The sequence below is a fragment of the Chrysochloris asiatica genome, unplaced genomic scaffold (assembly GCF_000296735.1).
Source record: "Chrysochloris asiatica unplaced genomic scaffold, ChrAsi1.0 scaffold00557, whole genome shotgun sequence".
Lineage (NCBI taxonomy): Eukaryota > Metazoa > Chordata > Mammalia > Afrosoricida > Chrysochloridae > Chrysochloris > Chrysochloris asiatica.
Genome location: NW_006409075.1, coordinates 149,569 through 164,184, shown reverse-complemented (window position 1 = coordinate 164,184; position 14,616 = coordinate 149,569). Strand labels below are relative to the sequence as shown.

At 38.1% G+C, this 14,616-nt stretch overlaps 1 protein-coding gene across 1 annotated transcript in view; it reads right to left on the bottom strand.

Moving 5' to 3' along the window:
• ALMS1 (Alstrom syndrome 1) overlaps positions 1 to 14,616 on the bottom strand; it is a 205,660-nt gene that overhangs the window by 133,211 nt on the left and 57,833 nt on the right. The window contains exons 4-8 of the mRNA XM_006877698.1: positions 12,366 to 12,561; positions 7,089 to 7,206; positions 5,776 to 6,218; positions 4,091 to 4,248; positions 1,028 to 1,118 (exon numbers count right to left, since the gene is read on the bottom strand). Of these exons, the coding sequence (XP_006877760.1) occupies positions 1,028 to 1,118; positions 4,091 to 4,248; positions 5,776 to 6,218; positions 7,089 to 7,206; positions 12,366 to 12,561 (1,006 nt within the window). The remainder of the gene's footprint in view (positions 1 to 1,027; positions 1,119 to 4,090; positions 4,249 to 5,775; positions 6,219 to 7,088; positions 7,207 to 12,365; positions 12,562 to 14,616) is intronic.

Genomic DNA, 14,616 nt, shown 5'->3' with positions numbered 1-14,616 from the left:
TTTTTTTCCAGAATATTCTCTAACTTTTGGCCTTAAATAAAATTTGATTTTTCCCTCTGAAACTACTACTGCCGCAGAAGTTTTCTTCCACATGCCATACACTCTGAAAAGAAAGTTGGCATTTTCCTACTTCTCATAATTTCCTTACCATTACTTTCCATCTTCCTGAGACAAACAACTGATAAAACTTCCTTTTGGAGGCACAGCTCACATATAAGTTTCTATACCACCATCTATCTACCACTGTTCTCCTGGCAACTCAGTTACTTCCATTTAGTTTTTTTTAAGACTTCTAGGTCTAGTTCACAAACTTGCCCTAAACCTCACATCTTCCACCTTCATTAATCGGAAAAGAAATTTAAACATAATTAACCAACCCAACAAGGTAGCTTCAAAATCTCAATTTACTTACTCCAGTGATGTTATTTCACATTTGCTATCCAATCCAGAGTGATTCTCTAGATCTTTAACCCTTCATAGTTGTCCCTATTAGGAACCAAATCTGACCAAAATACCATTCTTCTAGTTCTCTCAGTAATTCTTTCCCACCTATCTATTTAACTTCATAAATAAATCCCTGATCCTTCTAATTTCTCCCAGAGTAACAACTCTGACACTCTGGTATGGTGCTGTGGGTTAATGCACTGAACTGTAAGGTCAGTTTGAACAGCAAGGCCAGTGGTTTAAGCTCACCAGACACTCCTTGGAAACGCTACACAGGGTCACTATGAGTCGGAACCAACTCAATGGCTCTTAACAACAACACAACAACTCTGGCTTTTTCTGATGCTGACTAATCAACATAACTCTTCTCATTAAATTCCCTTCTAATGTTATCCTTCCACCACATCCATTCAATAGGTCCCTCAAACAAAGATCAACACTTCATCTTTTCCATTCCTGCTTTAGTAAAGAAAAAACTGCAGATTTATATAAGCTGACACCATTTTATTTATATAAAATTAATGTAAAAATACATTTTTAACAAACTAGTCATAAGCAGAACATGTATCCTTTTTCTACATACCGGCAAGATGTCTGAGCGTCTTTGACACAGTCCCAAGAGATACTCTCAACATCCTGAGATCTGATGAGTGATCCTCTGGCTTGTTGGTAGGCTCATGAGGAACAAATGGAGGCAATGTAGATGAAAAAAGCTGATTAATGCCCAAACTAGATTGGCCTACCTATGAAACAGGGAAGAAAATGAAGAAAGCGAAACAAGATGATATCAATTTGACTTCAACTGCTAGAAGAAACCAATTTTTTTTTTTTTAATTAAAAAAAAACAAAACAAAAAAAAAAAGAGTACTGAATTGACACCAGTTAACACTGTATTCTCAACCCTCCAGGTCAGATCCTGTTTGGTCAACTCAAAGAATGTTGTTCAGAGGTCCTGGAAGGCTGACGATATAGAATAGTACGGATAATAGGCCTAAAGTCTTCTATTACTCAGAAGTTGATTCCTTACAAAAGTAGCATTATTGAGGGATTGGAACTTTGGCATTATTTCCATCAAGGACTTATTTTACTTTAAGGGAAAGAGACATGTTGTGGGGGGATATAAAAGAATGGGGAGGAAAGACAGAACAGAAATACTTTCTAGAAATGTTTCAAAGAAAAATAATAGCATCATAGAATTAATATGTTAGCAGTTACCAAAAATACCTGTCAGTCCTCAAACTTCCGAAACAAAAGCAGTGGCAGTATTGTATGCCATAGAGTAGGTTCTGACTCTTAGCAACCATGTAGGACAGAGTAGAACTGTCCCATACGAATCCCCAGGCTGTCCCACTAATTGCAGGAAGTACAAACAAATCTGTCTTAGAAGAAGTATAGCCAGAATGCTCTTCAGAAGTCAGGGTGGTGAGACTGTGCCTCCATGAACTTTGGACATGTTATCAGGAGGAACCATTCCCTGGAGAAAGACATCATGCTTGGAAAAGTGGAGGGTCAGTGACAAAGAGGAAGACCCCTCAAAGAGATGACTGACGCAGTGGCAGCAGCAAGGGGCTCCAGCGTAGCAGCAATTGTGAGGATGGTGGAGGAACAGGCAGTGTTGTGTTCTGTTGTACACAGGGTCACTATGAATTTGACCCAACTGGACAACACCTAACTAACAACAAGCACTTGACTTAAAAAAACACACCAAATGCTACCAAAACAAAGAGAAGGAAAAACAAAATAGAGACAGAGTAGATTACTTGTGGGAATCTAGTTTCCATAAAGTGACAGGTTGGTGGTGGTGTTGAGTGCTGTCAAGTCAGTTCTGACTCAATCCAGGCCAAAGGGTAGCTGGTGGGTTTGAACAATCAATCTTGTGGTTAGCAAACAATAGGTAAAGGGGAATAACAGGCAGGCTTTGTGTAAGTACTATATTCCTTACCCCAAAGACCCTTGGTGATGGCACAGTGATCAAGTGTTAGCATGCTAACTGAAAGGCTGGTGGTTCAAACCCATCAGCTGATCCTCAAGAGAAAGATGTGGCAGTCTGCTTCCATAAAGATGACAGCCTTGGAAACCCTGTGGGCACTTCAACTGTCTTAAAGGGTCAAAACTGAGTCGACAACAGCAACCGGATATCTTGTCCCATGTAATATTTTAATGTATGAGAGGAACAAAGAAAAAAATATAAGTAGTCATGTCCCCTGAGAGCAAACTGGGTTGCGCAAAAATAGTACTTCCATATCTGGCTTTTTTTTAATTGGCATTTAAGAGGGCTGGTGGCACAATGTGCTTAGCTGCTAACCGAAAGATTAGCGGTTCATATGTACCTAGTGGCTCTATAGGAAAAAGACCTAGTGATACACTCCTTTAAAGATTACAGTCTAGGAAATTCAGTAGTTCTACTTTGTCATAGGAGTCCTGGTGTGGCACTGTGGGTTAATGCGCCAGACTACAAAGTTGTTTGAATCGCAAGGTCAGTGGTTCAAACTCACCAGTCGCTCCTTGGAAACCCTATACAGGGTCGCTATGGGTCGGAATCGACTCGAAGGCACTTAACAACAACAACAACAACAACAACTTTGTCATAAGGGGTCCACTATGACTCTAAAATCGACTCAACAGTCCTTAAAAACAACACATCGGCAATTAACTAATTCCAAGATCACAGGATAGGTCTAGGAGAAAAGGAAAATACAGGTAACAGCAACAGTATACTACCTGGGCTAAAAGAAAAAACTTAAGAAATAAAATGTGAAGCAGTGATCAAAGTTAACTTCAGTAAATCAATACTAACTGAAGTGGTGTTAGACACTGTTGAGTCAGTTTTGACTCACAGTGACCCTCTGTACAAGAGAACAAAACACTGCTGGATCCTGCCTGGGCCATCCTCACAATCATTGCTATGGTTAGACCCCTTGCTGCAGCCGTTGAATCAATCCATCTGGTTAAAAGTTCCTCCTTTTTCACTCAAGCATAATGTCCTCCAGAGACTGGTTTCCTAAAAATCAGTATTATAAAAATCATTAGAAATTCTAAGTTGAAAACAAATTAGATTTTTTCAATTCTTATGAAAACCCTGAGCAATCAATCATTTGAATGTCCATGAACAAGTCTAACCTTAACACTACTGCAATTGATTTCTGCTGGCACAACTTGGCACAGTTAGGATACTTCACAAAGAAAGACCTAAATGCTCCATTGGAGAGCCTTTTACAAGATACCACAGAACCCACTAGGGTTTATTTATGGTCTTGTTCCTTTTATGTAATCGCTAACAAATTAAGGGATGACATTTCTCAACAGTGCATAGTTAACTACAAGTTGGTGCATTTTTCAACTAAGATTTTCTTTCCCCCACCAAAGTCAAATAGAAAATTACAGGCACTTCAAAATAAATGTTTTCCTTAGAAGGCAACTGCAAAGCAGGTAACTAGAGCAGACAACGATGTTAAATCTCTAAATTATAAAACACTTTTTCTAAAGCTGCTAGTTCAATGTACTGTTAGTTCAATGCAAGTTGTGGTCACCTTGGTCACATCTGGGAAACAGTAAAAAGAAAAAAAAAAAAAAGTAACAATATCATTTCCTGAAACAGTACCGGAGAAGACCATGCTCCTTCCAAACATCATTTTCAGTGTCTCACCTCTCTTACTAGTTCAGCAAGTCTCTCATTGTCACTGCCCACAACTGCATGTTCTTTTAGGATACGGTATTCAGGATCAGAATCCAGAGTAGTGATGTCAGACTCAGCTTGCCCCTCTAGGTTCTCTAGAAAATAAGAATCATTTTGCCTAATTGTATATATAGTAACTAAACTTGGCTTCCACAGGCTGAGGGATTTCACCTCAGCCTGTATCAGGTTTCAGCAGTATCCTTGGCAGACGATAAACAGTGATGCATCACTAGTTAATAGTAAAGTGCCTTGTGACTTTTCATCACATGCCACCAAGTTTGCCAAACTGCTGCTACCTACACCTGCAAACAGCTTGGCAGTAAACTTACAAGAATTTACATCCTTACCCAAAATATAATTTGATGAATCTGTAAGGTCTTCAGAGGTTTCTGGTTGTAGTGCTTGTAAAACCGAAGAATCTGAAATTGATACTTTCACTGGATGAACATCTGAAGATTCTTTCTTCTCTGTAAGGTCAGAACCAGATTGTATCTTCCCAATGGGAAGATATAATTCATTGCCAAGATCACCCTGAATGAAAGCTGGTTGTCTTTCGTCAACACCAACAGTCTGTTTGTGAAATGCTTTTTCACTTAAAGGAGCAGATGGTGCAAGCTTTGGAGTGACTATTTCCTGCAGAATATTAGGGTGTGATTTTACATCAGGATGCCAGTATAGGGAACTATCATCTTCATCTTTTTTATGTAACAGTGGCTTTGAAGCTGCTGGTTCAAACACCCCAGGAGTAGACTGATAGCGTGGATGACTAAGTAGCTCAAGTAAATGTTTTTCATCATTATAATTGGATAGGGTCAGATCTGGGTTTTTTAGTTCTCTTTCTTGGCTGTCATTTGTTAACGATTTACTGATGTCAGTTTGGATTTCATTTGCTGTGCTGTCTTTCTTTGAAGGTTCAATAGAGGCAATAACTGCCTCAAAGGCTACATTTTCAGTAGCAGGAACACTCTTCCCACTCAAACTGGAAGTTTTGGTGTCCTTTTGGTGTCTTTCTTCTAGAAAATAGAGTTGTTCTGATGTCTCACCCAGGTTGGTTGTTACAGTCTGAAGGGGACTACCAGAAATCTCTATTTTGGAGGGTTCATGCACCTTGGAGAGTATATAGGCTTCTGAAACTTTTACAGAATTTTCAGAAACTACAACATTCTCAATATGCTGCATTTCTGAAGATCCGGGATGCACCTCTGAAGATGCATTATTTCTAGTCTCCTTTTGTTCTAAATGTTGAGATAATTCTTCCCCCCGTCCTTCATTTCGTTCATAACTCTCCAAAGAATCCACTTTTTGTTTCACTTCATTCTCAGCTGGAACCCTTAAACAAGCACTTTCAAAATAATGGCTATCTGATGTCAAGGGACCCTCTTCCCCTCTTCTTTCCAACAAACAATACAAGAAAGAATTCAACATTTTATTATTAAAACGAGAAGCAACTTCATGTGGAAAGGAAACATGATCCATACTGGCTGGACATGCTTTTGGATGATGGGAAGCTTCCTGTTTCCACCATGGCATATACGAACCAGGGGCACTGAAAGTGTTAATTTCCTTGGGAATTTCATTTTCATCAATTGTGTCAGATGAATCTGAAAAGGAATCATGGTCCTTCCTAGATGAGCCTGTTTCTGGTTGCTGAAACGCTTCCTGTTTCCAACACTGCATATATGAACAAGAAGCATCAAAGCTATCACTTCCTTTGGTAGTTATGTTTTCATCACTTATGTCAGACAAACTTGAGGAAGAAACCTGACCTTTACCAGCTAAACTGGTTTCTGGCTGCTGAGCAATGTCTTGTGTCTTCAGTGACATATAAGAACAAAGAACATCATACTTATCAGAGTCTTTGGGAGCTTGAAGTTCATCAACTCTATCAGAAGAAATGGTTTCATTATTCTCTTGTTCAGGAAGTAAAAGAGATTTCTGAGACTCTACACCTGTACTACCTATGAGTGGGTGCTGAGATACACTCACGCAGCTGTTAACCACATCGGAAGCTACTTCTGAAGTTGCCTGGAACAAAGCTTCACTAACTTCCGATGGTCGGGAAAACCATTCACTGTCTTCAGACCTATCAGGAACTCCCCTGAAAAATACAGTTAGAAGTAAATAAATAACACATTCAAAACATTTAATTTTTATGGACTATTATGACAAATACAAATTAATTGTCAGTGAAATCAAGATCATATGAAGAAAAGTATATTGAAAAACAAAGCTTTATTCAAGTTTCAAATTCCATTAAGATGGCAAATGACTGAACAATTTTTTTTTTTTTTTAATAGTCAGGGGTGAACTGCCACCCTCTGACCCAGATATTTTCTCAGATTTAGCCTTAGTAATAGAGAATCTGAATCTTATTTTCATATTGCCAAATAAATAATTCTTTATATAAGAGCTGCAAAACAGCCTTTCTAACTTTATTATATAAAATGTTTAGTTTATCACTGACATGATTTAATATTCATTTACATTAGTAACTTTAATTGTTTGTCTAATATCTACAGAGCACTTCATAAAACTGACTATAAAGTAATATACAGCAAAAAGGGTAGGCATTAAAACTTTTTATTTTCTATAGTTTTTCATTTAAGTTTTTTTTTAGGAGTTTTGCTTTTATTCCAGTTCTAAAAGAGGAAAACATATATTCTTACATAATCCCCAAAATTCACGAATTCCATTTTTGTCTCCCATTACAAATATTCTAAAGGAAATTACTTTGATTTCAAAATAATACAGTCACTTACATGATTTCTACACATATGTTACTGTGGCACATTAACATGTATCATGTCTTATTTTAAGACCTTAGTTAAGTTCAAAGTGACTGCTGAGAAAATCTAACCCTCATTCCAACATCCCATATTAGCCTGAAGTTAATAACATTAGTAACAATTTAGAACAAGAAAAGGCAGAGTAGAAAGGTTATGTGCAAACAAAAATTAAATCATTTTACCTCAGAGGTGCAAACTCTAGTTCACTTTGTTGAAATAAGAAATCAGATCCAAACTCTTGATCTCGGGTCATGCAAGTCAACAAAGGCAAATCAGGAGAAGCAAAGCTGTCCTGTATGACTGAAAAGTTTCAAATATAATAGTGATAGTTTAATACTGAAAATTAATGGTCTAATGTATTCATGTAATATTTTAAAGAACCTAACTATGCTGCCCTCTGGAAGTTTCCATAAGCACTGGACTAATGTAACAATTACAGCAGCGTTGACTACCATTTATTGAATGCCTGCCAAGTCCAGGAACTTGACCTACAATATTACCTTTAATGTTCATAACAGTTATGAAGGATAGAGAATAAACCTACTTAACAGATGAGGAAACTGAATTACTAAAATTAGACATTACATAAGTTGCCCACAATTCAAATAATTATTAAGTGCCAGGGTGAGATTTGAACCTAAACCCTCTGATTTTTAGCTCTTAGTCATTATGACTGTTTCTTTCCATCTTAAGTGATATAAAGAGACCATACTTCTTATACCAAAGTGTGGCCCAGTAAGACACTCTGAGGGGGGATCTTTAGCGTCTTAATCACTAAGATTACATTTAATATTAAACTGCCGTTTGTCTTATTTACTCTCATTCTCTCATGAGGGTACACAAAAGTTTTCCAAAACCTATATGTGGAGTCCTGGTGTGGCGCTGTGGGTTAATGCGCCAGACTGCAAAGCCGTTTGAACTGCAAGGTCGGCAGTTCTAGCTCACCAGCTGCTCCTTGGAAACCCTACACAGGGTCACTATGTCAGAACCAATTCAATGGCACTTAACAACAACAACAGCTGAAGATTTTAGAATTGCTTTTTAAAGGGGAAAAAATTCTTATGGATTCTGGAACGTTGACTTAAACAATTCTCATTGTTCTTAAATACATATAAACTATGTAAAAATTCCTGATTCCTTATAGCATGGATTCAACTATAAAACAAACGTTACTAGAAATAAAACTGTAAAGTCAACAACATTCTAATTAATTTCACATGACAGGTGATGTTTTACAGAACAGAAACTGCTTTTGCAATATGAATATTTACTACTGCAGTATAGTTTAAGTTCAGAATGACTGTACTTTAATGTGCAAACTGAAGCTGCCACTCTCTTCCCACTCTTCTCTGAGAAAGCACTGCAAACTGAAGGTTCGTAGGGCTCACCTGCCCTTCACTTGGTGTACCGAAGCATACTTAACACTCACATACGCTGCACCTTTCCTATCATAATTCACCTGTCTGCTCTCCACCTAGACCATCAGCACCACGGCAGCTTCCTTTACAGTTGCAGCCTCAGAGCCTACCAATGTAACCAGCGTACTTTTCATTCAAATTAGATTAACCAAATGGATCAGTTAAAAATGAGACGCTAATTTAAATCAATAACCTGTACCACCAAAACCCAACTGATAAGGTTCCTTTTTGGTGTGGCTTAGAAAACCAGTCTTAAACCTTCATTAAAAAAAAAAAACAACAACTCCTTCACCCCTCTAGGAATCATGAAGGTTTTTATTACAAAGTTTCCAAATCCACTAGAGCAGACTTACACTATTTATTACGGAGCTCTGGTAGCGTAGTGGTTACGAATTGGGCTGTGAACTGCAAGGTCAGCAGTTCATATATACCAGGCACTCTGCTGGGGGGGGGGGGGGGGGGGGGGGCGGGGGGAAGATGAGGCTCCCTGATCCCATTAAGATGAACAGCCTCAGAAACCCAATCCAGGGTCGCTATGAGTAAGAACCAATTCCATAGCACATAACCACCACCACTAAGGCATAATAAGAATTAAGAAGCAGCTCCTTAAATATTTAAAAATATTTCAGGGTGCAGGTGGGGGACTTATGCCAAGTAAACTGGAAAATGGGTTTACTAATCAAGCAGCTTAAAAATGAAAAACGTGTTTCTCAAGCGTGTGTGTGCTCATGCGTGGACACACTGTGAGAGTGTAAAGAGCTATATCTTACTGATAATGCTTTTAGCAAGGTGCTCTGGTAGCGTAGTGGTTACAAACTGGATTGCAAACCGCAAGGTCAGCAGTTTGAAACCACCAGCTGTTCCGCAGGAGAAAGATTAGACTTTCTGCTCCTGTAAAGATTTACAGCCTCGGAAACTCTGTGCAGGGTCACTATGAGTCGGAACTGACTCCATGGCACACAACAACAACAACATCATCTCATTTGGCACCAATTATCATCAATAACATTTGCCATTGGTCTAGACTACAACAAAAATATGTTTAACAAAACAGTAATGATAGACTCTCTGGCCATTAGATCTACTTCTTCTTCTTGTTAAGTGCCCATTGAGTTGATGCCAACCCATAGCGACCCTGTAGAGGGTTTCAAAGGAGCAGCTGGTGAGCTTGAACCGCCAACCTTGCAGTTCAAACGGCTTTGCAGTCAAGCACATTAACCCACAGCGCCACACTAGGACTCCTACTTACTCTATAATCTACTTACTCTATAATAAATGGCAAGCTGCAGTCATAAAATTTTATATTAGAAATTATATCATGTAAGAAACTACAAAGCACTGAAATCCTTTCTTTAACATCTCTTACAGAATGTTGCTTGAACATTTTCTGTGACATAATGCTGTTTTTATTTAGTAGTAGTCTTCACTACTACTAAATACATTTACTAGAAAGTTGTCTTATAACAAGTTGATATCAGCCTTCCCCCTATAACTCTTGTATTCCAATCTTAACTTCTAGAGCACAGTTTGTAAATTTCTTCTGTAAAGAACCAGATAATTTAGATATTTTAAGCTTTGTTGATTACATATGGTCTGTAATTTTTATTGTTGTCTGTTTTTATAATCATTATTAGCTTATAGTGCAAAATCAGGCCACAGGCCACACTTTCTAGGTTTTTAATTCTTGTTCTACAACATTATAAAAACCATTCCACTGTTATTTTCTGTTTAATGGACAGAGAAGTAGGAACAGCTTTCATTTATACATCCCCAGATCAAATATACAATGCTGTAAATGTCATCAAGTCAGTTCCAACTCATAGCCACCCTAGGGTTTCCAAAGAGTGGCTGGTGAGTTTGAACCACCAATCTTGTGATTAGCAGTCCAGTGCTTATCGATCAGCGCCACACCAGGGCTCCACACACACACAATGTTGTTGTTGTTGTTAAGTGCCATTGAGTCATTCTGACTCACAGTGATCTTGTATAGGGTTTTTGAGGAGCAGCTGGTGAGTTTGAACCACCAACCATGTGATTTGCAGTCCAGTGTTGACCCTATAGCATTACACTAAGACTCCAAACACACAATAGGCACTTAGGTATTTGTTAAATACAAGAATGGAAGGAAATGTATTTTTTTTTCTCTTTAGCAGTGCTGTTGTTGTTAAGTGCCATCTAGTTAGTTCCAACTTTAAAAGGTTTCCAAGGAACAGCTGGTGAGTTTGAACCGCCAGCCTTGTGGTTCAAACAGCCCTTCAAATATTTGAGAATAGCAATCTTCTCAAAGGATGCGTTCCTACTCTTTTACCTATTATCATGTTATCGCCTCCCACAAGGGCACTCTAATTTTGTCAATACTTTTCTTAAAATGTCGAACTGAAACTGACTTTAACAATCCATGTCATAGAAGAGATTGGCACTAATAATTTGACTTGAATAGCATTACCTGAAGTTTGAAAACAAACAAAAACAAGTTAAGTTGTATTTAAACTTCCCTACAAAACTTGAACAAGACTATTCTCATGGTAGAATCCTGTTGTTAAGTGCCGTCAAGTCGATTCCGATTTATAGCAACTCTGTATAGTGTTTCTGAGGAGCAGCTAGTGGGTTTGAACTGCCGACCCAGTTGTTTGCAGTCCAGCGCTGATGCTACAGCACCACACCAGGAGTCCCCTAAAAAGGCTAGTGCTAATAACCAATCAGAACGTCCCTTACTTTAAAGCACTTCCACTAATCAATGATCCTGCATATCATGTGTATCAGGATACTAAGGAGGTAAAATTCAAAGTTAAAAGTTTATACGTTTCATTGGAATGAAATGACTTGATAATTACTTCTGAAATCTAGTTTTTAGTTTATTCTATCTTTTAAAAGACATAAACCTAAAAATGTTTATCAAGATAATTTTAAATTTAAAATACCAATAAAGGTGTTCTTAGAATCTCTAAGAGGAAAGGTTCTTCTATACAAACTATTCAATAATAACATTAATCAGACATTATAACCCACAGCAAAATTTTAGTACTTCAGGTAATAATAAGGATAAAGATAGCAATGGACAATTCTAGAACAACATTTTAAAAAATTGAATAAACACATAATTACATAAAATGCTCATTATCCAGCAAGGACATTTAGCTAGTTTGTTATTAAAATAGTTTTTTGTTTGTTTGTTAAGTGCCGTCGAGTCGGTTCCGACCCATAGCGACCCTGTACAGGGTTTCCGAGGGTGTAAATCCTTACGGGAGTAGAAAGCCTCATCTTTCTCCCGCGGAGTGGCTGGTAGTTTCGAACTGCAGACCTTAATAGTAGTCCTATGTATTTACTTCTAGCATTAATCAAGAAGCTCCCCAAAAGTAACTGATGTAACATATATACAGAAATATATATAATATACCTCAGATATATTACTTAACCTCTCTATCTAATATTTGAACCTGAAGCTGAAGATAATAACACTGTTGTTGCTGTTAAGGGCCATTGAGTCAGTTCAGACTGTTAGTGACCCTGTATAGGGTTTTCGAGGAGCAGTTGGTGGGTTTGAACTGCCAACCCTATGGTTTGCAGTCCTGCTGATCCATAGCACCTCAGTAACATAGGCCTTAATTAATTCTAAGAATCAAATCTTATAAACAAGAATTTTTAGTTTTTATTTGTTTGGGGTTTTTTTAGGGATTGTGAAGTCTCACTTGCTGGAAGAAACTAGAAAAATGTCATGGAAAAATTCTATTATCTTTTAATTCCATTTTTCCACTAACTTTTTGAAGCCCTTTCATACACCCCAAGATCTCAACAAATCTAGGACTGGTGAGGCACACACACTCACTACTTTCTCCTTTCTAACAGCAACAGGATGTAATAAAACAAGGGGTACCTGTACACTTAACTAGATGAGCTGGCGCATGCAGAAAACCAGAAATAGGTTACTACCTTTGACTATGGCTCTACAGAGCTCCTCAACCCTATAGGAGCTAAAGTGTCTCCCAAAAGTGTTTTACAAATGTGAGGTATCACTACTAGTTAAAAACAAAGAGGAGTTACCTATCAATGGAGAACATGAGGTATCTCTGTTGTGTTCCTTCATTTGATTTTCTGATTGGGTCAATACACCTTCCTCCATAGAGGGGAAGTCTGTTACTTCAGCCCCTTCCTCTCTCACATTAAACCTGGCCTGGGATGTATCCAAGGTCTGGGAAAAGTCCGTTTCTTGAGGAAGGCAATGCCAAGATTCCATTTTCTAGAACAATAATTTTGAAGAGAAACATGCTAAATCATTAACTGAGTAATCATACCAATAAATATTTAGACTAAAATGTCCATTCAGAGAGTAGGAATATACCCACAAATATGTAATAAGTTTGAAAAAGTATACTTGAACATAGGTATTTATATTGGCTGATAATAAACATCCATGAATGTGGTAGAGCATACAGGAGGCAAAGTTATGAAAACTTCATAGACATAATCCAACACCTGAGGGAATGAGCTGCTGGATCTGGGAGTTCAGGATTTTAGTCTCAGGGGACACCAAGGTCAACTGGCATAATACAGTTCATAAAGATAATGTTCTACACATCCTACTTTGGTGAGTAGTGACTGGGGCCTTAAAAGCTTATGCATGGTCTCTGCCTGTTCAGAAGAAAGAAGAGTGATGAAAATTGAAGACACATGGGAAAAATCAGTCCAATAGCCAATGGACCACCTGAACCTCAGTTTCTAGGACCCGGAGACCAAAAGAACTGGATTATGCCCTGTTATTACTCTCAACTGTTGTAAAAGGGATCACATTAGAAGGTCGAAGATAGAATGGGAGAAAAATGTGGAACAAAACTCAAAATCATAAAAAGATCAGATTTATCTGTAAAACACTGATTGGTTTAACCACCAAGACTATGACCGAGTCACCCTTTAGGTCTGGAAATGAATTCACCCCATGGTTCAATTTTCAGCTATATTTTAGGCCTATAAAGGGCACAATGACACTAAGCAAGTATGCACACCTTAGAATCATTAATCCTTTGAGATCAAGAGGGCAACATTTGCCCAAGGTTCACAAGGGTTAGGAAAGGAGCAATGCACAAAGAAAACACAGAATGGAGTGAGGTTAGTGATGTTTCATTGTGGGGACTGCAATCAATGAGATGAGACAAAATGTGTATAAACTGCTGAGTGGAAAACTGAAAAAGAACTCTGTAAACCTTCACCCAATTCATAATAAGAAAGCTTAAAAATAATCAAATAAAATGTGCACTCAAGTAGCATATGCATAAAAAGTAAACCTGTTCTTTCCAGGTTTCTTACAATATATAATTCCAGTAATTTTGAAAATCAGCCCTTTGATCCATGGTTGTTTTCAGCCTAGATCTTGTAGTTGATCCCTCACTACATCTATTCTCCACTAACAGACTACTCGTTATCTGACTCCAATGGGTAAGGTTGTATGTCAATGGGGCTAGCTGTGATTCTCAGTGGTTTCCAAGTTATGATGTAGTCATTCCCATCATGAGATTTGCAATAATGTAATTACCTCCATGATAAGATCGGCTAAGAACAACCAATCAATCGTAAGGGGAGTTGTAATACTTCAATATTTTCCTTGAGAGTATGGCTTGCTTCCAATATATGTAGATACTCTGGCAAAGCTTGCTTGCTTTTTGCTGGATCTGGATCCTGCATCAGGCTCACCAGCGACCTCTGGTTCTTTGGACTTGGGCCAGCATCCTAAGAGATTGGCAGCTGATCTTGGGAGTCATTAGTCTCTGCAGCCTGTGAGTCAGCAGTCTGCCATCTTGCCAGGTGACTCTGGATCAGTTCATTTCTACAGGTAGCAGCCTACTGTCTAACCTGATCTTGGGTTCCTCAACCTCTGCAATTTAAGTCAGGAAAAAGCTACTGCCTGACATCTGACCCATGGACTTGGAAACTTAGCCTCTACAACTGTGAGAGCCATTTCTTTGAGATAAATCACATTCTCTATCTATCTATCTATCTATCTATCTATCTATCTATCTATCTATCTATCTATCTATCTATCTATATCTATATCAGATACAGGACTGGAAGGTGGGAAGGCACTCAGAATGCAACTGGGGGGAAAAAATGCCAAAAAGTTGACCATAATGACATGAATAGAATTAAGCTCGGGGAAGAAAAGCACACAGAACCTGCATTTGCTGATGGGCAACAACTTAAAATGAAGAGAAACAGCTATAAACATCTATTGAAAATTGGAACATAGAATGTACGAAGTATGAATCTGGGAAAATTTGAAGTTGTCAAAAATGAAATGGAA